General features: G+C 37.2%; 1 protein-coding gene across 1 annotated transcript; it reads left to right on the top strand.

Annotated features, from left to right (window-relative positions):
* The first annotated feature begins 221 nt into the window (after positions 1 to 221).
* Positions 222 to 22,163, top strand: LOC117394768 (transcriptional repressor NF-X1-like). The gene is made up of 24 exons (XM_033993307.3): positions 222 to 596; positions 1,286 to 2,251; positions 3,183 to 3,344; positions 3,661 to 3,738; positions 4,926 to 5,031; positions 5,288 to 5,359; positions 5,554 to 5,693; positions 6,280 to 6,379; positions 6,716 to 6,933; positions 7,326 to 7,423; positions 9,191 to 9,221; positions 9,555 to 9,637; positions 10,461 to 10,569; positions 13,081 to 13,200; positions 14,694 to 14,773; positions 14,887 to 15,117; positions 15,674 to 15,747; positions 16,138 to 16,239; positions 16,332 to 16,373; positions 18,088 to 18,186; positions 18,408 to 18,474; positions 18,989 to 19,134; positions 19,412 to 19,516; positions 20,051 to 22,163. The coding sequence occupies exons 1-24, from the start codon at positions 575 to 577 to the stop codon at positions 20,124 to 20,126; spliced, it is 3,327 nt and encodes a 1,108-aa protein (XP_033849198.3). The 5' UTR covers positions 222 to 574; the 3' UTR covers positions 20,127 to 22,163.
* Positions 22,164 to 22,246: the final 83 nt, after the last annotated feature.

Genomic DNA, 22,246 nt, shown 5'->3' with positions numbered 1-22,246 from the left:
TGATGCAAAAAGTTTGTTTGTGCAAACCTTTATATTATATTTTATTAAGTTGCGTTTCATCAGTATAAAATTGTATCTGGTAAATTAGACAGGCGTTTACTAAATAATGAATCAAACCTCATTTTGAGCAAACACTGCAGTTTACTTTTTTTTTGGGGGGGGGGGGGGGGGGGGGGCGCAAGTTGTTGACTCTCATCAGTAACCGCATTTTGAAGTATATGCTGTAAAGTAGGTTTGACAGTGTACACTTCTAGCTCGCTTAAAATTACCTTTCTTTTAAGTTCAGTTTTTAAATTGTTTGAAAAACACGCCCTCCCTCGTCTCGTCAGCATTACCGAGTTTGAATAAAGTTTTGGTTGTTGCAGCTACCATTGGGCATGCGCAAAGTTTTCCGTAGTCACTGAATGGTGGTAAGGAAGGTAGGAGGAAATGTAGTGAAATTCACATAAACCACTTTTTTATATATATGTAAACACATATAAAAAAATCTACATTGTTATTGTAAAGACAAGGTGGTTCTGGTTACACATACTGGAGGAGGAGTCGCGGAGGACGACAGCAAGCCCCAGACTGAATGGCTGAAGCTCTAACCTCAGGTCGGTACACTCAGTCACTGGCTGTGTAGTTTTACATTATCAGCACTTCTGAAACAGCGCTTAGTTTTACTGTTAAACTGGGGAAAATCAAGTTATATTTTCTGTTTAAGAAAGATACTGTAGTTTACTTTTTTTGACAAACATATCAATGTATATAGTCCTTAGCGCTGCCTGGTGATGTATGGATGTGAAAAACAAAAACAAGAACAAACAAACAAGAAAAAAAAGAAAAACGGTAATACGGGACAGGTATCTGTTTTATATCAATAACATGTCCCGTTAAATTGTCGCTATTTGCAAACGTTACATCACAAGGATATATTTAAGAAATAATTGAATATGCAGCTGACTGTCTGTAGCCATTTTCAGTGCCGAGTGTTTAAATTACGCAAAATGTAATAATGCATATTCCTTTTGAGCGCAGTTGATTTCGTTTCATAGGAGTTGAAATACAATTTCAGTAGTGACCTTTGCAAGTTAATATATGTGGAATAAAAATCCCATTCCTGTTGACAGTGATCAAATAAATAAGAACATGGACTGCAACAGAATATTTGAATCTGAAATATAATGTATTTCGTTTAAGATATTATATGGATAAAAACAGTGATGTATTATGTTATTTAGCTCTTTTTACACAGTCACTTTATTATAATTATTTATATTATATCTAATTAATTAATTGACAGGTGAACTGGAGCTCAGTCCAGGTGCTGCAGATTTTGCTCCTGGAGAACGACAGAGCCAGTTTCAGTTTAGAAGAAGTCGGACAAGACCAGATTTCAACAGGAACAGAGGGGGTCTATACGCAGCCCCTCACCAGCAGCGATATAACAGATCTTATTGCAATGATGAGCCCTTACATGAAAGGGGCTGCTACAATCGTCAAACCTACAGGACCTGGGAGGCTCCCTTAGATAGTCGAGATGGCCCTAGTGCTAGAGGAAACCACAGCTTTCAAAACCAGCGGCAAAACAGATCCAGAAACATTAGAACTTTTCCAACAGACCATTCAAGACAGCTTGGTGGCAGCCATTCAGAGTCTTTCACAGAGAAACCTGACAAAGATGGGCCTAGCTGGCGGACAGAGGACAAGAAGCAGAAAGACTTTAAAAACAGCTTTGGGCCTGAAGACACTCAAGATGCCAGACCTAAAAATCCAAGAAAGTTTACTTACGAGCCGAGAAGTGGTCCTGGTGAGAGGGGAAAGCCAGCTTTATACAGGGACAATAGAGAAGATTTGATTGAAGGAGACAGTGAAAACTCATTGGAAATGGGTTCTGTGGAAGCTGCTAAAGCAAGATCAAACGAGAGTGCATTGAAGCACTCCAATTATGGCAATAAGAGAGCAGGCCAGGGATCCCAAAGACACTGGCAGCAGAATAAAGATGAACATCAGACAAGGCAGGAACGGAGTAGGAGTACAAAACTTCAAAGTGCCTCATCCCAGGCTGATCGCAAGGTAAATGAGATGGTCAGCTCTGGGAAGACTCGGGAGCCTGATAGTAGATCTTCATGGAGAAGTGACGCGGCGAGAGGGCAAGGAAGAAGGATGCCATTACAAGATCATGGACCAAAGAAACATTTGAGTTCAGGCAGAACACCTTTCTGTAAAAAGCAGCTGGATGTTCCCAAGAGCAAAGAAACACATACAGGTATAATTATGGGATTTTTTTCAGAATTGAAAGAAGTTTGGCAGCACCAATATTGAAAGAAGTGGTGCAGCACCACTGTTGAGTCTGTCATGTATTGTAGATTAACACTGTGGAAGATTGCGTTTGAACCGCAGTCATGCAATAATTAATTATTGAGCAATAATGGTGTGGAATAAATCAAGCTCAACCTAAGGCAATGTCCCCAACTTTAATTTCTATAACAAAATTGAATTGCTTGATGACTGTTTACTACATTATTCAATGCCCTTCTGAGAAACCCTGAAAATCATAAACATTACTTTTATTGCAGTCCTCTTGGCTTATATTGACTATGATATTGCCAGATGTAGGCACATAAACTTCCTCACTGCTTCTTGCCACACTGATGTTATCTTGCTACTTTTTAGCAGGATCTTCTGAATTCAATTTATAGTACAAGCTTCTCTATAGCACGGGAACAAATTGAAAACTGAAGTGTAAGTAAACTTTTTTGAAGGAGATTTAAGATCAGTAAAAAAAAAAAAAAAAATAGGTCCTTTTGATTTTTGGGTATAAGAAGCCTGGTTTTTGGTACTGCCAGAGCGATGGCTCGGGTATGATGCAATACCCTTTCTGAGTAAGGTGCCAACTTCCACTTTCAAAGAGACAGAACAGGGATTTGATCATGGCTGAGTTAACTTAGCCAAGGCAAAGGTTGTTAATGTAAAAGTTAATAGTTACACAATCGGGGCAAACCCTAGTTTGTTTTATTTATGTTGCTACTAGTTCCTACTGGGGGGAAAAATATGGCATCTTCACAGGGCTGATTTTTTTGTATACATATGATTTGGCCCCTTTTGTGGATATTACATTTTTATATGGTTGGTGCCTATATGCAAACTTGTCAGTTTTGGACAGATGTTACCCTGTTTACCCTTCTTTCCTCCTGCAGGGTGTCTAATTGAACAACTAACTGAAGAGAAGTATGAATGTATGGTGTGTTGTGAGGTAATTCGTGTGATGGCACCAGTCTGGAGCTGTCAGAGCTGCTACCACGTCTTTCATCTAAACTGTATTAAAAAGTGGGCCAGATCACCAGCATCACAGGCAGAGGGTAAGTGGGGCAAAATTCGTGGTTGGTGTCTCTTAAAGTTTTCAATCAATGTTAAAGCGATTGGAGTTCTCCCTTAACTTCCAGAAATGTGCTTGCCAGGGTCATACATCGACATATTGGCACGAGTTATTTAAAGAATGTACTTAGTTTTATTGCTGGGATACAGTTTAAAGTTATAATTCACTCAAGCAATGCACCAATACAGTGCTTGAGAATTCCTATTCCAACAGTTGAGAAAAGAACAGTGTCCCATGTATTATATATAATACTGAAAAATGTTGTGTATACAGCAAAGATGATGTCTTTGAATTTCTAGATGGGAATGAGGGGTGGAGGTGTCCTGCCTGCCAGAATGTATCTGTTCGTGCACCAAACTCTTACACCTGCTTCTGTGGTAAGTGATGCATGCAATACATTTTATTGCAGAAGAAATAGTTTTAGATTGTTCGTTATGAGACCATTGCATTTTAGCATACATTTTCTCTAGAATTTAGAAATTGATAGGTGTCTTTGTTGCGTCAGGCTTGCCAGCAAAGCGAGTCGGGTCTCTCATGCAAAGAGTGCAAGAGAAAATACTCTCAATATTATTAGAGGTAGCCATCAGACACTTCCAAACATATTATAAATAATATTATAAAACAGACAAAAAGCTGATGTTAACATATTTAATCCGTTTTATTTTAGAATTAATTTTTCAAAATGTTTTGTCATTTGTCAGGTATCTACAAGATTATAATTATAATTGTAGTTGCTGTTAATACGTTCTAATGGAGACATGACTTATATTTAGGGCTTTTAGTTTTCAGTTCAAACCGATAAAACCTGTTAACACCTCTGATACAAAACAATGAAATCGGTGCATAGCCAATAAACAGAAAAAACACTGGAAACGGTTACTCAATTTGTTGATTTGACCCTTTTCCCCGGAAAAAATAAATAAAATACAGTAACCTACAAAAAAAAACTTCCCCAGTGCAGTTGGGCAATGTTCCTCTTTCGTTTAAACTTTAAACCCACCCCAACTACTGAATGACAGCTCATTCCTACATTTCTATTGGAGGTTGTAACGTGCTTGCGAGATATAAAATTAAATTACAATTACTTGAAGCAGTGGGTTGTTCTTGCTCGCAAGGTTTAAAGCTATATCACAGTTCGATAATGTTTACACGCTCATGGAATTTAAAACATAATTACAAATTGTGGTGAAATGTAAAACCGAATGTAAATGCAAGTGCCAATGCCTAAACACACAGAAAACCCAGGAGAATGTGTCCGTGACCATAACGATTTAATTGTGGAAGACAGCAAAGGAAAAAGGGTACAATCGAAATGTGCAAGTACTGTCAAGTTAAAATTGTGACAGAAAACAAAAAAAAGTCTGCAAATTTTGGAAAGTAACCAAAAACAAAATGAATAAAAATCGAGAAACAGAAGCCCTACTTATAATGTATAGTATGCACGATCGCATTGTATTTTCTTGTAATGAAATATCAAGGTAAAACACAGTTTAAATGATTTACAAATATGGTTAGTTTGTTGTCTAGAGACATTCCACTTGTATATATTATTTTTTACTTGTAGGTAAAGTTAATAATCCTGAATGGAACAGAAATGAGATTCCACACAGCTGTGGAGAGCTGTGTTGCAAAAAGCGTTCTGGTCTGGACTGCAACCATCCCTGTAATATGTAAGTAATCCTCACAACCTCAGAACAAACAATGTGTGATTCATTTAGGTTTGATGGAAACACATATTGGAAAACTGCAGAACTTGTGTCCACTTCTATGCACTGATATGCCACGTTGCTTATGACCTAAGCAGGGGAAGTTGCCAAGCTTCTGAACCCTGTTGTCTGTGTGGCGCAAAGAGGCAACGTGTAGAGACGGTGACTAGTATAATGCATGGCATTTTCACACTCTTTTAACTGTAGTTATTTTCCCCAGCTTGTGCCATCCTGGACCATGCCCATCTTGCCCTGCATTTGTAACCAAAGCCTGTGTTTGTGGAAAAATAAGGTAAAAAAAAAAAAAAAATGTAGCAAAGTTATTTCGTTCATAATTGTAAAATGTTACTTGGTGAAGAAAATATTAAGAATATTAATTTAAAAGTGTTTCAATTGTGCAAAACATACTACTTTAACCATAAGGACTTGGAGTGTCTTGCATAGATTTAGTAAATGTTGTTTTATCCCCACCTTCCCTCTCCAAAGTCAATCTGTACGTTGTGGACAGGCAACTATGATTCGTTGTACTGATGTGTGCAGCAGCCTGCTGAACTGTGACAAGCATACCTGTGCGCAGGTGTGCCACAGCGGAAAATGCCAACCCTGTCAGCTCCAAGTCAGCCAAGGTAAGCATAAAATATTTGTTATAAAAAGGACAATGTAAAAAAAAAAAGACAATATAAGCTTATTGAAATGTAGACCATTTTAAATGTGGAATAAATAGATGTCAACTAATAACTAAATGTAAATCTGATTATACCTTTTTTTAACGGTAAGTTTACTCCCGGCATCTGTATTCCAAAAGTGCATAGCTAATTTGCATAAACAAGGAGTGCTACAGCTTTTGTTATCTTTATTCCTTGTAAAACAACGCTGCCTGTTGCACTATTTCCCCTTTTACCTCTGCGATCGGCTGTTTCTGTGAGATCAGAGTTACGGTAACAGGCAGAGGCTGGGCACGAACCTGCAACCATGCACACTGGAAGTGAGCACCTTAACCACTATACAAAAGTGCCAGGCTCATCTAAAGGTGTGGTTACAGAGCTTTTATCATTCATAGCAGATCACACAGCAGTGCCTCTTAGATATGTATATTTGTGACTGCATTTGTATGTGATGTTAAAAGGAATTAAGTTATTCCAAATGGAAAGGGGTAATTCGTTAGCACTAATTGGAGCTTTGTCATAGTTTAATAATTATTTTTCTCTACAGTTTGCTATTGTGGAATTAGTTCTCGGGAAGTGCCTTGTGGAACAGATAAAGAACATTTTGATGAGTCTGGACATTTTTCCTGTCAAAAACAGTGTGGAAAGTAAGTTTCAATAGCAGCTGGTATAGTCAGTGCTAACATAAGTAATGCAATCAAGTTGTTTCACATGGCTCTAGGTCTCTATAGATGTCCATCTCCAAACCACAGAACTAACATGCCTTTACTATAAAAATGTTGGCCATTTATTTTTATGAAGAAATTATACCCAAATTGAATTTTGAAGTTACATGATGCACCTGCAGTTAGTTAGTATAACAGTGTTTACAAGAAACAATCTATCTACATTTATACTTTTTATTTAAAATGTATTACTTATTTCTTTAGCATGGAAAATGTGTATAAAATACCGTGTTGATTTCTTTTTTGCCACTCTTCCAGAATGCTTGACTGTGGCAAGCACACTTGTTTGCAAGTATGCCATCCACAGCCATGTCAGTCTTGTCCTCATCTTCCAAAAGTGGTACGCAGCTGCCCTTGTGGGCAGACTCCCCTCTCCAAACTTTTGGAGCTTGGTTACCCTGAGCGCAAGAGCTGCACAGATACCATTCCATCATGTGGAAAAACCTGTGCCAAGCCGTTACCATGTGGATCAAATGGTGAGTGCTAGCGGTTTAACATTATTGATATGTGTAATACAAACATTTTAAACAACCCTGTGAGGATCTAACTACACTGCCACATTGTTTGCTAACTTCTGAAGATCTTTTTCATGTTTTATAACCCATTCAATCTCATTCGACTTGCCTCTTGGATCATGTTACAGGGTTTGCTTTGTTTTTGTTTACATTTGTTCCATTTCTAGTTTGGAAATATGTTTGTGTGCAGAGCTCATGGACTGTCGGTAGAACCTCCATATCATCAGTTAATTGAACACTATTGAACTAATATTGTTACATGCAGCATTGTTAACTGGTCGGTATTGATAACTAAGTGCCTTGTTAAATATGCATGTTCGTCTTTCACCATTGTTCTTTTAAATCTATTTTAGATTCAATTCATTTATGTGAAAACCTTTGCCATGAAAAGGAATGTGGTCCGTGCTTGCTTACTTCTACCATCAAATGCAGATGTGGCTTCAAAACTAAAGTAAGTGAACAAAACCTAACAATTAGTTGGCTCTTTGAGCAAAAACACACACACACATTCTATCTATCTATCTATCTATCTATCTATCATATATACAGTGTCTTGCAAAAGTATTCAGACCCCTGACCAATTCTCTCATATTACTGAATTACAAATGGTACATTGAAATTTCGTTCTGTTTGATATTTTATTTTAAAACACTGAAACTCAAAATCAATTATTGTAAGGTGACATTGGTTTTATTTTGGGAAATATTTTTAAGAAAAATAAAAAACTTGAATATCTATATATAAGTATTCAACCCCCACACATTAATATTTGGTAGAGCCACCTTTCGCTGCAATAACAGCTTTAAGTCTTTTGCGGTAAGTATGTACCAGCTTTGCACACAGTGTCGGAGTGATTTTGGCCCATTCTTCTTGGCAGATTTGCTCCAGGTTGTTCAGGTTGGTTGGACGACGCTTGTGAACCGCAATTTTCAAATACTGCCAGATTCTCAATGGGATTGAGATCAGGACTTTGACTGGGCCACTGTAGGACATTCACCTTTTTGTTCTTGAGCCACTCCAGTGTTGCTTTGGCCTTGTGCTTGGGATCGTTGTCCTGCTGAAAGGTGAATTTCCTCCCAAGCTTCAGTTTTTTAGCGGACTGAAGCAGGTTCTCTTGTAGTATTTCCCTGTATTTTGCTCCATCCATTCTTCCTTCAATTTTAACAAGATGCCCAGTCCCTGCTGATGAGAAGCATCCCCACAGCATGATGCTGCCACCACCATACTTCACTGTAGGGATGGTATTTCTTGAGGCATGGGCAATGTTAGGTTTGCTCCACACATAGCGCTTTGAGTTTTGGCCAAAAAGCTCTATCTTGGCCTCATCTGACCACAAAAACTTTTCCCACATCGCAGCTGGGTCACTCTCATGCTTTCTGGCAAACTCCAGACGTGCTTTCAGATGGTACTTTTTGAGTAACGGCTTCTTTCTTGCCACCCTCCCATACAGGCCAGTGTTATGCAGAGTTCTTGATATGGTTGACTGGTGCACCATTACTCCACTCCCAGCCACTGAACTCTGTAGCTCCTTCAAAGTGATTGTTGGCCTCTCTGTGGCTTCTCTCACAAGTCTCCTTTTTGTTTGAGCACTGAGTTTCGCGGGACAGCCTTTTCTTGGCAGTGCCTGGGTGGTATGATGCAGCTTCCACTTCCTGATTATTGATCTAACTGGGATATCCAAACACTTGGGTATTATTTTGTACCCTTTCCCTAATCTATGCATTTGTATTACTTTATCTCTAACTTCTGTAGAATGCTCTTTGGTCTTCATTTTCCTTCAGATTCACAGCCTGACCAATGATCCTTCAACAGTGGGGTTTTTATCCAGAAAATGTGACAGCAACTTTAATGGTTCACAGGTGGAGGCCAATGGTAAGGTAATTGTGTCCTCGTTAGGGCAATTTCTTTCATCTGTGTAAACTGGGAGCTTCCACAGCACAGGGGTTGAATACTTATGCAAGCAAGATATTTCAGTTTTTTATTTTTCTTAAAAATATTTTCCAACATAAAACCAATGTCACCTAACAATAATTGTTTTTGAGTTTCAGTGTTTTAAAATATAATATCAAACAGAACGAAATTTCAATGTACCATTTGTAATTCAGTAATATGAGAGAATTGGTCAGGGGTCTGGATACTTTTGCAAGGCACTGTATGTATATGTATATATATATTTTAATGTATTTTCTTAATATGCATTGCTTATTTTATTTTTTAGGAACTTCCATGTGTCGTTATCCAAAATGAAGGTACGTTTTTAATTATTTTTTGTACTGTTTTGGGAAGATAAACTGTATTGAACTAGTGGGCTAGATCCTGAATGAGTATTGCAGATAAACAAGGTCCACTAGTCTGAGTAAGTTGCCTTGGATAAAGGCATCTGCTAAATAAACAAATAATATATATATATATACTACATTTTAATACCCCTTTCAGACCTCAAGGTTTTGTAGAATGCATTTAGTTATTTATTTTGCATTTTTAAATGGATGAGATTGTAATGCACTTTAATTGTAAGGGGATTTTACATTTTTGTAATTTGATCAACATACTAACTGATTGCATTTATTTCCCCTTGCTAGCTGACCTTATGTTCATGTGTGACAAGCGTTGCAATAAAAAACGTTCTTGTGGCCGCCACAAGTGTAACGAACTTTGCTGTGTGGTAAGTAGCATGGCATATTATTTTGGTCATAAATATGGAATGTGATAAAATGTTTTAGCAGTAAAAGCCTTTACACACGGGACGCAATGCGACAAGCAAATGCGTTGTATGACACACCACACCACGACAAAACTGTGATCGGCGGCACTGAAGCGATGTGAAAAAAGATAGGCTTGGTGTCTATTTTTGCAATTGTCACACGGCAGCTAGGGAACTGACCAATGAAGAACACTTTTCCTTGTGCGTATTCAGTAAACAATGGCAGAAGAAAAGATAAATCTTGCAGTATCAAAATACCCAGAGCTGTACAATAAAGGACACAAAAATCATAAAGACACGGCAGTGAGGGATAACATCTGGCAATCCCTTGTTTTCTTTTATTGAACATGCTTAAACTGGGCAGTTTGTGTTACGTGAAGTGGCAATGTAAAAAGCGAAACTGAATTTCCAAACACTTTATTTTTTTTATCTGCAACTGAGTCTATTATGTCCTGCTAAGATCTGAATTTACTGTTTTAGACCCATGTAAAATGTGCATTGATCAGTTTCCATCTGTACTGTTCAGTTGGTAGCAGCTTGTGTAAATGACACATCGGTTAATAGAGCGTATTGTATCTTGCAGGATCTGATGTGATATATTCTAGTGTTGTGCTTATCCTTCTCTCCTTTTAGGAGCATAGCTATAAAAAAATCTGCAAGCATTCCTCGGTTTATTAAGATTTTTTTTTTCATATATTGTTAAAATGATAATTGAGGAAATAATGCTTTTGAGAGTTTTTACTCATGTTTTGCATTACGTAACAAGAAAATCTTCTTATCAAAGGACAAAGAGCACAAATGTTCCATGATCTGTGGGTACAAGCTGAACTGTGGACAACATAGGTGTCAAGAGCTTTGTCATCGTGGGAACTGTCACCCGTGTTGGCAAACCAGTAAGAATCCACTATCATCTTCCTCATCGTGAGCAATACAGTGTTTTCAGGGGTAATTAGTCACTCAGACACTGTAGTGGAGAATTTGGAAACTGTATTCTGATGAGGTTTAAATAGATTGCAGTTGTAGTTTTCACACTGTGTATCAATTTAAAAATATATATATATATATACAGTACTGTGCAAAAGTTTTAGGTAGGTGTGAAAAAATGCTGTAAAGTAAGAATGCTTTCAAAAATAGACATGTTAATAGATTATATTTATCAATTAACTAAATGCAAAGTGAGTGAATAGAAGAAAAATCTAAATCAAATCCATATTTGGTGTGACCACCCTTTGCCTTCAAAACAGCATCAATTCTTCTAGGTACACTTGCACAAAGTCAGGGATTTTGTAGGCATATAGTCAGGTGTATGATTAACCCTTTGCAGTCCATTTATTAAGTGCGCGTCAGGTCCAATTTATTTTCACACGCGCAGTTAATTTTAGACGCGCTGTTTAAAAGTATTTTTTTTCCACAGTCAAACAGGTTTAAAATGCCCTGCATATCAACAAAGCACTCACTAGGCATCTCCAGCCCCGCCCCACCCTTTCGTTTGCTATAGCTTTCAGGTATGCTAAGAAATAAATAATAATAATAATAGTCGTACATACCGATCAATCATCTCCTGATCACTCGTTTTATCACCAAACTCCTCAATAATGCAATCCAAGTCATTATTTTATTACTATAACATCTCAAAAAAGCTCTGCAAATGTCCGTGATAGTCTCTGTGCGCTGATACACTACAGCCACCTTGTTTCCTTACGACCGCCCCTATGTAATGCCAGGGGCATGTATGACTATTCATGAGATACGCCTTTTTTTTTTATCGGCTTGTCTCGGCTCCTGTCGCTCCCACTCGGCCATTGAATGGTTTTCTCGGCTTTTTCCGGAGAAAAAACGACTAGAAACCCTTTTTTTTGCGTTTTTTTTTATGTTGTCGGAGAGGGTCCGACAATGAACCGGATAAGAATAATTGCAATGTCGGACCAGGTCTGACAATGGACCGCAAAGGGTTAAACAATTATACCAAACAGGTGCTAATGATCATCAATTCAATATGTAGGTTGAAACACAATCATTAACTGAAACAGAAACAGCTGTGTAGGAGGAATAAAACTGGGTGAGGAACAGCCAAATTCAGCTAACAAGGTGAGGTTGCTGAAGATAGTTTACTGTCAAGTCATACACCATGGCAAGATTGAGCACAGCAACAAGACACAAGGTAGTTATACTGCATCAGCAAGGTCTCTCCCAGGCAGAAATTTCAAGGCAGACAGGGGTTTCCAGATGTGCTGTCCAAGCTCTTTTGAAGAAGCACAAAGAAACGGGCAACGTTGAGGACCGTAGACACAGTGGTCGGCCAAGGAAACTTACTGCAGCAGATGAAAGACACATCATGCTTACTTCCCTTCGCAATCGGAAGATGTCCAGCAGTGCCATCAGCTCAGAATTGGCAGAAAACAGTGGGACCCTGGTACACCCATCTACTGTCCGGAGAAGTCTGGTCAGAAGTGGCCTTCATGGAAGACTTGCGGCCAAAAAGCCATACCTCCGACGTGGAAACAAGGCCAAGCGACTCAACTATGCACGAAAACACAGGAACTGGGGTGCAGAAAAATGGCAGCAGGTGCTCTGGACTGATGAGTCAAAATGTGAAATATTTGGCTGTAGAAGAAGGCAGTTTGTTCGCCGAAGGGCTGGAGAGCGGTACACGAATGAGTGTCTGCAGGCAACAGTGAAGCATGGTGGAGGTTCCTTGCAAGTTTGGGGCTGCATTTCTGCAAATGGAGTTGGGGATTTGGTCAGAATTAATGGTCTCCTCAATGCTGAGAAGTACAGGCAGATACTTATCCATCATGCAATACCATCAGGGAGGCATCTGATTGGCCCCAAATTTATTCTGCAGCATGACAACGACCCCAAACATACAGCGAAAGTCATTAAGAACTATCTTCAGCGTAAAGAAGAACAAGGAGTCCTGGAAGTGATGGTATGGCCCCCACAGAGCCCTGATCTCAACATCATCGAGTCTGTCTGGGATTACATGAAGAGAGAAAAGCAACTGAGGCTGCCTAAATCCACAGAAGAACTGTGGTTAGTTCTCCAAGATGTTTGGGCCAACCTACCTGCCGAGTTCCTTCAAAAACTGTGTGCAAGTGTACCTGATGCTGTTTTGAAGGCAAAGGGTGGTCACACCAAATTGATTTGATGTTGATTTTTCTTCTGTTCACTCACTTTGCATTTTGTTAATTGATAAATATAAACTATTAACATGTCTATTTTTTAAAGCATTCTTACTTTACAGCATTTTTTCACACCTGCCTAAAACTTTTGCACAGTACTGTATATTTTATATATATATATATATATATATATATATATATATATATATATATATATATATATATTACATACTGTATATAGTCTGCTTTTCTATAGTTTCTTGTTTGTATAATTTCATGTAGGTTTTGATGAACTGACATGTCACTGTGGTGAAACAGTGATCTATCCACCCGTTCCCTGCGGTACAAGACCACCTGAATGTAAAAATCCATGTACCAGGAAGCACGAGTGTGATCATCCAGGTCAGGACTGTGTTTTGATGTGTTATGTTTGTGGTAACGTAGTTGACCTTGCACATCTTTTAATGTTTCTCTCAATAAAGTTACAGGTAGTGTCCAGTGAACATTGACCTTGTTTTAGACTCTGGACAGATCTTTTTCACACTTCCATTTCACCCTTTGATAGAGTATGATATTCCCCTGAGATTATGCTCCTGGTGATGCTCTCTTTGTTCACAAAGCTTGCATTTATAGTTATTAATAATTCCACTTCATCATGTGTTTTTAATATGATTTTTGTTGTTGTGTTAATAAGTTCCTTTTTGGGTCATTCTCTGATATAGTGGTATAAAACAAAGTCCCAAATTGTCAAATGTAATATACAAACATAGTAATTTTCTCAGGCAAATATAAGCATCTTTAAATTGATGCAAGATAGATTTAGAGGTTCTGATTTTTGGTTTCAACCGATACACAGCTAAAACACCCCCGATACAAAACAAAAATGAAATTGCTGTATATTCACATTAACTTGACCCCTTTCCCAGTGAAAATAATTAATTAAATACCTACTAAAAAGATCTTGCATTGATTCGTTCTGACTACTTTAAACCCACCCCAACTACTGAGTGGCAGCAATTTCCTACATTTCTATTGGAGGATTGTAACACACTTGCGAGATTTAAAACGAGATGTTCTTACTCGCAAGATTTAAAGCTATATTACAGTACGTCAATAGGGAGTATCTACACTCTCATGGAATTAAAAAACAGAATTGCAAATTGTGGCGAAATGTAAAAATATGCCTAAACACACAAAACCCCCACAAGAATATGCCCATGACCATGAGGATTTTGTTGTGGAAGACAGCAAAGGAAAGAAGGTACAATTGAACTGTGCAAGTGCTATTTAGTTACTGTACATACTGTGACAGAAAAAAAACAAAAATTTCATACATTATATAAAAAGCAAAAGGCCTGAAAAAATAAAAAAAATAAACATCTCGCCCGAAAGACGGAGCACAAGGAGGTTAAGTGACTTACTTGCTCAGGGTCAGTGGCTGAGCTGGGATTTGAACCGGGGACCTCCTGGTTACAAGCCCTTTTCTTTAACCACTGGGACCACACCGCCTCCTATTGCCACATTCCTCTTTCCATGTGTAGGCACACGTGTGCATTTGTGTTCATTTAGAGGTTAAGATGGCACTCGCATTGAAAAATGGAAGAATGAGCAAAATGCACCTACATAGGATTCAAAGCACATGGAAAATGCGGTGATAGACATTTCCATTTTTGCAAATATAGCCTATGGTAGTTGATTTTAAATATTTATTCAATTATCAAAAAGGAAGCGTATCTTTTGTCATCTACACATCCATTATTAGATGCATATTGAAAAAAACATGTATTTGTTTTTTTACTGTTTTGGTATATTTGAATGCAACATGTTAAAGTTACTTTTTACTGACATTTGGTCAGGCTTTTTGTTTAAATGTAGTATTGTTTTTTTTTTAATAGTTTTTCACAACTGCCACAGCGAGGAGAAGTGCCCACCTTGTACCTACCTCACTCAGAAGTGGTGTATGGGAAAACATGAAGTAAGTGAAAGACTGTGCTACAATGTCTAGAATAAAAATGTATACATGTTAAATTGACTTTCCCGTGTGCCAAGATATAGTAAAACCTAATTATATTTTTTAACTTTTTACAGCAAAGAAACAATATTCCCTGTCACTTGGCAGATATATCCTGTGGCCTGCCTTGTAATAAACAGCTGCTGTGTGGTATGCACAAGTGTCGAAGGATCTGTCACAGAGGGGATTGTATGACAGAGGAGCAGTGTAAACAACCCTGTTGTGCCATGAAACAGGAATGTGGTCATGCCTGTTCAGCACCCTGCCACCAGGGGTCCCCCTGTCCCAGGGCTCCATGTACAGCAAAGGTGTGTGTGTGTGTGTGTGTGTTTTATTTTTTTATTTTTATTGTTTTAATGGTAAAGAAAATCATGGACTTTTTTTTTTATTCGCTCAGGGTGTGGTAAGTTGCACACTACAGAAAAATAACACTTCTTGAGCACAGTTCACTTGGCAGATGTGCTAATCTGCACACACAAACCATTTAAAGTCATTTTGAATGACTGGTTGCCAGGCTTTTGTTGTTTTACCATGTGTTTAATTCCTGGTTCTTGATAAATGTATTGTTATATTGTGACTTTTCAACTGCAGGAACCAAAAGATCCTGTACATGGTAAAACAGAAGATGTGAGCTTTAGTGCTCCTGTGTCATATCACATGATCTAATTTGCATCTATTTCTGGCCTATGCCAGATCCAGGCAATGGAATAAATTGCATTAAATAAATACCTTGGGCAAAAACTAGCAGTGAATTTGATCTCTCTACCACTGCCATATGTGCATTTCTGTGACTTTTTTTTATTTTTATTTTTACCACAAACATTCATGCCTGGCTAACTTTTTTTTTTTTTTTTTTTTTTTCAGGTAGTGTTACAGTGTGACTGTGGGCGCAAGAAGGAGAGCGTGGTTTGCTCTGAGGCTTCAACCAATTATCAAAGGTTAGCAAAGTAGTACAGTGCTCCTGGTTATAAGACTGGCCTTCATATCACAGAACTGGTTATAAGACGATGTGGTCTTGGCTCCCATTTGCCCCATAATGCCATTACACTAGCACTTGTGTCTTGTTATAAGGAGGAACACAAATTGCACAGCCTCTTATCTTGTGGTGCTTATAAAAGAGGAGCACTATCGATTTTAAACAAGCATGAGACACATAGATTTATTAACCAAAATATATTTGTCTTCTATGATGTTAAATATAACTTGTTTTTAAATTCTGTAATAATCTATTGTGATATTCTGGAAGTAAACATCTACTGTTGATATTAATGGTTGCTACTTGTAATTTATATATTTCCTGATATACCTCTGTTGTCTTCTATATCTAGAATAGCTGCTATAGCCATAGCCAGCCGACTTTCTGATATGCAGCTGGGAGACTCTGTGGAAATCGGTCAACTAATTACAAAGAAGGAAATGAAGCAAGCCAGGTAGCTCAAATGAGCTGTTTTGATTTTGAAAGTTATACAAAACCTTTCTGTAGTGTCACATTTAATCGTGTTGCTCTCATTTTACATTGTAGGTTGCAGTGTGATGAGGAATGTGCTGCACTAGAAAGAAACAGGTAGGTTGAACTGAGTCTCAGTGTCTGTAACTGCAGTATTAAACAAAGAGATCATTCACACTTTATAAGTTGGTGGTGGATTCCACCTACCCAGAGGTATTATGTGAACCCAAACTCATTTTCAACATTGAAGACATTGAGAAAGACTTGCAGTAATGTCTTTTAAGCATCCCTGTAAGTGGAGCTTGTAGGAGTTTCTCAACCTGCTGCTATCAGCACATTTACTACTGCATATATCTCATAAACCATTAAAGCTGGCAACTTTAAATTTCGAGTTGTAAAACTGCGCTTTAACCTATCACTCATGATGGCTGCAATTTTGGGGTCATATGACGTACACAGATGTATTCTGTGATTTTGTAGGTCAAGTTAAGTTGTGGAGGTTGTTCAAGAAAAACTAACCCTGACTTCACAAAGTCAAAGCCATTTGAGGTACTAGGTAGCGACTCCATATTTGCAGTGTTAAGGTCTCTACACACCGGACGCGATGCGATTTGTCCGGCGATAAAATGGTATTTTTGCTGTGACACTACCTTTCATACCAGTGGCAATGTCATGGCAAATTCCCCCCCGCCGTAAAAATATATTAAATAACGTTATTAATACACGTCAAAACAACTATCAATGTGTCTGTATGAGACAATGAGTTAAAATGCATTCAGATTAGGTTTTTTTTAATATATATTACAAATAATAATATACACATGCATACCTACGATTTCATTATGATAATAAATATATATATATGTATTAATTAAACCATATTTTACGTTTTATTTTTTTACTGTAAAGGTTGTGTATTTAATCACACACAGATCAATGTAATGTAAAGCATCCAGAGATGATAAATAACAAAAGCAAGAAAAGTATCAACATTACGATTAAATACGAATAAAAAACGCATAAATATATTTTGTACGTTTTTACTCTGATACGATGTGGTAGGCACTCTCCTCTGATAATAAAAATGTAGAATACATAATAGCTTTTCAGAATACTTATTTCAGTAAAGGTTAACAAATCATACACACCAGCTACATCCAGTTCCCTGGAAATGGACTGCCAGATGTTCTGCCTTATTGCCATGTCTTTATAATTTTTGTGTCCTTTATTGTACAGCTCTGGGTATTTTTGATACTGCAAGAATTATTTTTTCTTCTGCCATTGTTTATTGAAGCCACGCAAGGGAAGCTGTTCCTCATTGGTCAGTTCCCTAGCTGCTGCACGACAAAATCGCAAACCAATCCTATTTGTTTCGCATTGCTTTTATGTCACCTGTCGCATCGCAGGCAGTATGAACGTCTTGTATCAAAAATATTTTGATACAAAAATAATTTTATTTTTTTGTTGTATGACACATTTACTTGTCGCATTGCGTCGGGTGTATGGAGACATTTATACAAAAACCCTTCACCCTCCAAATATGGCTGCCGTATTGAGGTGACGTTTGATGTTACAGCTTTGCATAGAGACCGTGTATTTTGAGTTATTGTATTCATGTTTGGTACACAGCTGGACTCTTTCTTACTTAAGTTCCATTACCAGTGTTGTCCAGAAAATATGAACCCTTTCCCTGTTGTATTGCTTTAAACTGTGGCATGTACAGATGGTACACAGTTGTTTCTAACCTCGGGGTATATTTATGATACAATCTTTTTCACATTTCTATTTTACTTCATGTTTAAGGCTTTTTATTTATTTATTTTTATCTCAGGCGGTTGGCCGAGGCTCTAAATATAGACCTTAGTTCTGATCCCTTCAACACCCGCGGCTCGACCTCCAAATTCAGCGACAGTCTGAAGGAAGACGCAAGGTGAGAAGCTACTCCATTTACTTGTATTGCATTTTAGTGTGATTTTTATTTTGTTATATATATATATATATATATAAATAAAATGTATGTGTATAGCACGAGAGAGCCCATGATTGCAGTGAACATGTTCAAAATGTACTACATATAAATTAAAACAGATCGAACAGCCGTGCCCTTTTTCACAACATTTATGATCTTGTAATTGTGTAATTTGAACGCAGGAAGGAATTAAAGTTTGTAAGTGAAGTGGAAGAAGTGATGAAGAATCTTGTGGAGTTGGCAAATAAGGTAAGTACAGAAATTAAACATTGTAATTAGTAGAAATTTCATATATATAATATAATAAAATATATTACATTTGAGTACAACTTTAGCAAACGTTACACATGTGCACCTCTAAAAGACAACCAGCACCCGGGAGTAGAAGAGCCTTTTTAAGGTTGGAAAACAAGTCTTCAGTTGCCTTGCTTTTTCACAATTCCATCATTAAAAAAGTTGGTTAACTCAACTCAGTTATGCTATGGTGACAAAATTGTAAATGTACTACACTGTATAACGATCCTTCACTAATTCACTGCCCCTAATACTTCTTTCTTGAATGTGTTAGTCAGATAGTGAAATAACAAGAGAGCGCTATAGTAATAAAGACTGCATGACAGGTGATAAGGTGAATGTTGTGTCCAGGTTGTACGTAGAATGTTGTTTCTCATAGACGAAACATGTCTGGCATGTCTTGAAAAGTGTTTCGTTTTTTCAGCATTCAATGTGATATCTTGACCATATCCATTTAATGTCTTTCCAGGGAAAACAATCAAAGCGGAGTCATTGCTTCCCTCCAATGAACAGAGATCACCGCAAGATCATTCATGAGTTAGCTGAGGTCTACGGGATTGAGAGTGAGAGCTATGACAGCGAACCAAAGCGCAATATTATCATTACAGCAGTAAGGTAACAGCTTTTTTTTTTTTTTTGGAGGGGCAGGCTGCCAGATGTGTGCAATTAAAGTGTGTGTACACAAGCAATAATAAAAGCAAAAGGGTAAACTATAATGGGATTATCTATGTTGGCACAGGGTAGTTACCAGTCAATCAAATGTTTGTACTTTCTGTATGAGAATAGTTTATTTATTACAATTAGAAGTGCAGTTTCCTTAAGAGTCCGACTGGTCAGGAGAGTGCATCAAAATATAATGTAAACCTCTACAACAGTACATTTTGCTTTGCAGAGGGAAAACGACATGCCCTAATACTACTCTGACAACACTAATAGAACGTGAAACTGCCAAAAGACCTCCACCACCCATCGCCCACCACAGGCAGCACATTGCAAAGTAAGCATACCTCACGTCGGATTACAAACCATTAGATGAAACTCTTAAGTTTATTTCATAAAACATAGAAAACTAAAGCTTCTACTAATAAACAGTTTAAATCAAAGGTACAATTATGAATAATTGTCGAAGCTGAGGTTTACAAATTAAACAAGTCTTTACAAATTAAACAGGTCAGGTAGCATAGCGGAAGTCAATCTGAGTAGGTGCAGAGTAAATTGAATTGATACAATAACCCAACCTCTGTACCAAACAATAGGGAATAGTGAAAAGCTCCCCTTTTTATTCCTTTCTAAAACTAGCAGATTTGCTTTCCAAAAATGCCTTGTTTCATTGGGTAACTATTTTGATACAGATTTCCATTTCTACATTTTCATACCCATTCATTATGGTTACAGATCCACATATCCTAATTTAAAACCTGGATGCTTTTGGGAAAGTATATGGAAGTTAAGCATTAGTGCTAGTCTAATCCAGAAGAACATTTCTGTGTTCCTAATTTTTATATGTGTTATTTTTTTCTGTGTTTTTTAGTTCTGGCAATTGCAGCGTCATGCAAAAGGCTGTTAAAGAGGAGCCTGTGATTGACTACTTTGATGTCCAGGATTGAAAACTTGGAAGTTGTTGCGCTAAAGAAAAACGAATATAAAAATGAAGCACACTAGCTTGAGAAAGCTAAGTCACTTATGTTTGTTAAGAAAAAAATATATATATACAGAAGATCATAGTTCCACATTTAAAAATCTTGTTCTTTTACTCAGAGATCCATGACCAAATAGTTAACTATTAGGCCCTATATGGTTGCAGATGTTCATTCCAGTGTTGAGTGAGATACTAGCTAGAGTCCTGTTTTTTTTGTTGTTTCCCCTGCAGAAATTCATTTCAATGTCTGGTTTTGAAACATTACTGAATAAACTTTTGGTTTAAGTAGGCTGCGCAAAAACTGATATGTAAGGGGAATTGAACAATAGACTGCACAGTAAATTCAGTCAACATCCAATAAACACTTCAGTTTCTGGAATAAACCAAAATAAACCCCATTGACTACTGTGCAGCGATCTTGAAAGCCTCTGGAATGCAGCCAGATACCAAGCAACTGTATGAAATGGTTTGTAAGGTATGAAGCACTAAATTAGCCATTTTACCAGGACTTGCGATTGTAATTATGATTGCATACATATGTATTTAAAGTTGATGCATACAAATTAGATTACATACATTTAAGGGTACAAATACTGCATAAGTAAAGTTGATATGCACATTAGCACGTCAAATTCACGTAAGACTTCTTGCTGATTTAATAAAATATCACAGATATATCCAGGGGAGAGAACAAAAAAAAGCAAGTTTAAGTGTTTTCTAAATACAGGTTAGCTTTAAGTAATAACACAATTGTAAAGCACATTGTTTCTAATGGAGTTTATCTTGAGTAGTAATTTACACTCTAATCACTGTGTAAAACATTCACCAAATAGGGTTCTTGGTCTTCTGTGTGATTATGGTGTTATTGGGATGGGAAACGTCTCTGTGTGAGGGAATATCAGCACAAGTAAAAATGAATTGATTGAAAGCAGAAGTCTGTATAACCCATACACAGGCACAGTATTAATTGGGAGGGAAAAGCAGTAACATTGCTAAATTACAGTGAACATTTATAAACGTTTGCAAGGGAAAATCCAGTCATGACATTCAGCAGAGCTAAATATCAACTTGTTTTGAAATCTAAACACAATTTTGTACTGTAACACAGATTTTGTATCTCAGACACATGGTGTTGCTGGATACGACTGGCATATATGATTGTGTGTCTTTCAGCAATTGATTGGGTTACTCTAGTTGCAGCATTTTTAAGATATCACATTATTTTGGTTATGCCGATTTTGCATATCCGGAATTTTTGCACTGATAAGTCCAACTCGCAATGTTCGTATTCTCTGTCATCTTGTCAATGCATGTGTAAATCCAGTTAACAAATCCCTTGAATGTGAATGAAGATGCACAATAGACCGAAAAAAAAGATTTGTCAATTATTGCAACCATGCACAAAATTACAGTTGAGGAAAACTGAAGGGGTTGTGCTTGAGTGTCTAGTCATCAGACAGAAGTAATATTTGGTTAGTCCAAATCTAACACCAACTAGTAACCATCACCCAAGAATAAATATTATTTAAACCAATACATAGCCCAAGGTAAGTGCTATTAAAATATATTGTTAAAATATTCTACTGGATTTATCTACTCAGTTGTGTAAGACAATATTTATGATTTCACTCAGTTTATGCAAACAAAATAAAATTGATGTGCTGCAATAGTTTTCAAATAAAATGCCTCTATTTAACATAATTGTCTTGCTTGATTCCTGTTACGTTCTTCATTTGTACATGCGCTGTTAACTTCAATCTGTGTTTTAAAAGCAATGTTAAAAAAAGCTTGAAATGTAACTTGTAATATGAAAAATCTCACCTTTTCAATAAGGGTATTTGTACTTTGTTAGGTTTAGTGTCAGTCTATCCTTTTCTGAAGCCTCCATACTGTTAATGACTGAAAAGGTGGATACAAAAGATTACCCCATGTTATCTGAATTTCAGTAAAATAATGTTTTACTGGATCATGGATTCATTAATAAAATGTTTTTCTATTGTTTGCATTTCCATTAGAAAGGTATCTTAATGGAATAAACTGGGCTGCAATGTTCTGTTTTTAAAAAAAGAAAAAAAAAGTGTTGCCAAG

This window comes from Acipenser ruthenus, chromosome 3 (assembly GCF_902713425.1).
Source record: "Acipenser ruthenus chromosome 3, fAciRut3.2 maternal haplotype, whole genome shotgun sequence".
NCBI lineage: Eukaryota > Metazoa > Chordata > Actinopteri > Acipenseriformes > Acipenseridae > Acipenser > Acipenser ruthenus.
Note: the sequence above shows the minus strand (reverse complement) of the source record. Positions and strands in the feature narration are given on the sequence as shown.

What these genes read in the sequence shown, in the direction of transcription:
- LOC117394768 (XM_033993307.3), top strand. Translation starts at nt 575, where the DNA reads ATGGCTGAAGCTCTAACCTCAG. An exon ending in GTAACGAACTTTGCTGTGTG is followed by an intron (nt 9,638 to 10,460) that starts GTAAGTAGCATG and finishes TTCTTATCAAAG; the next exon opens with GACAAAGAGCACAAATGTTC. An exon ending in CACAGGCAGCACATTGCAAA is followed by an intron (nt 19,517 to 20,050) that starts GTAAGCATACCT and finishes TGTGTTTTTTAG; the next exon opens with TTCTGGCAATTGCAGCGTCA.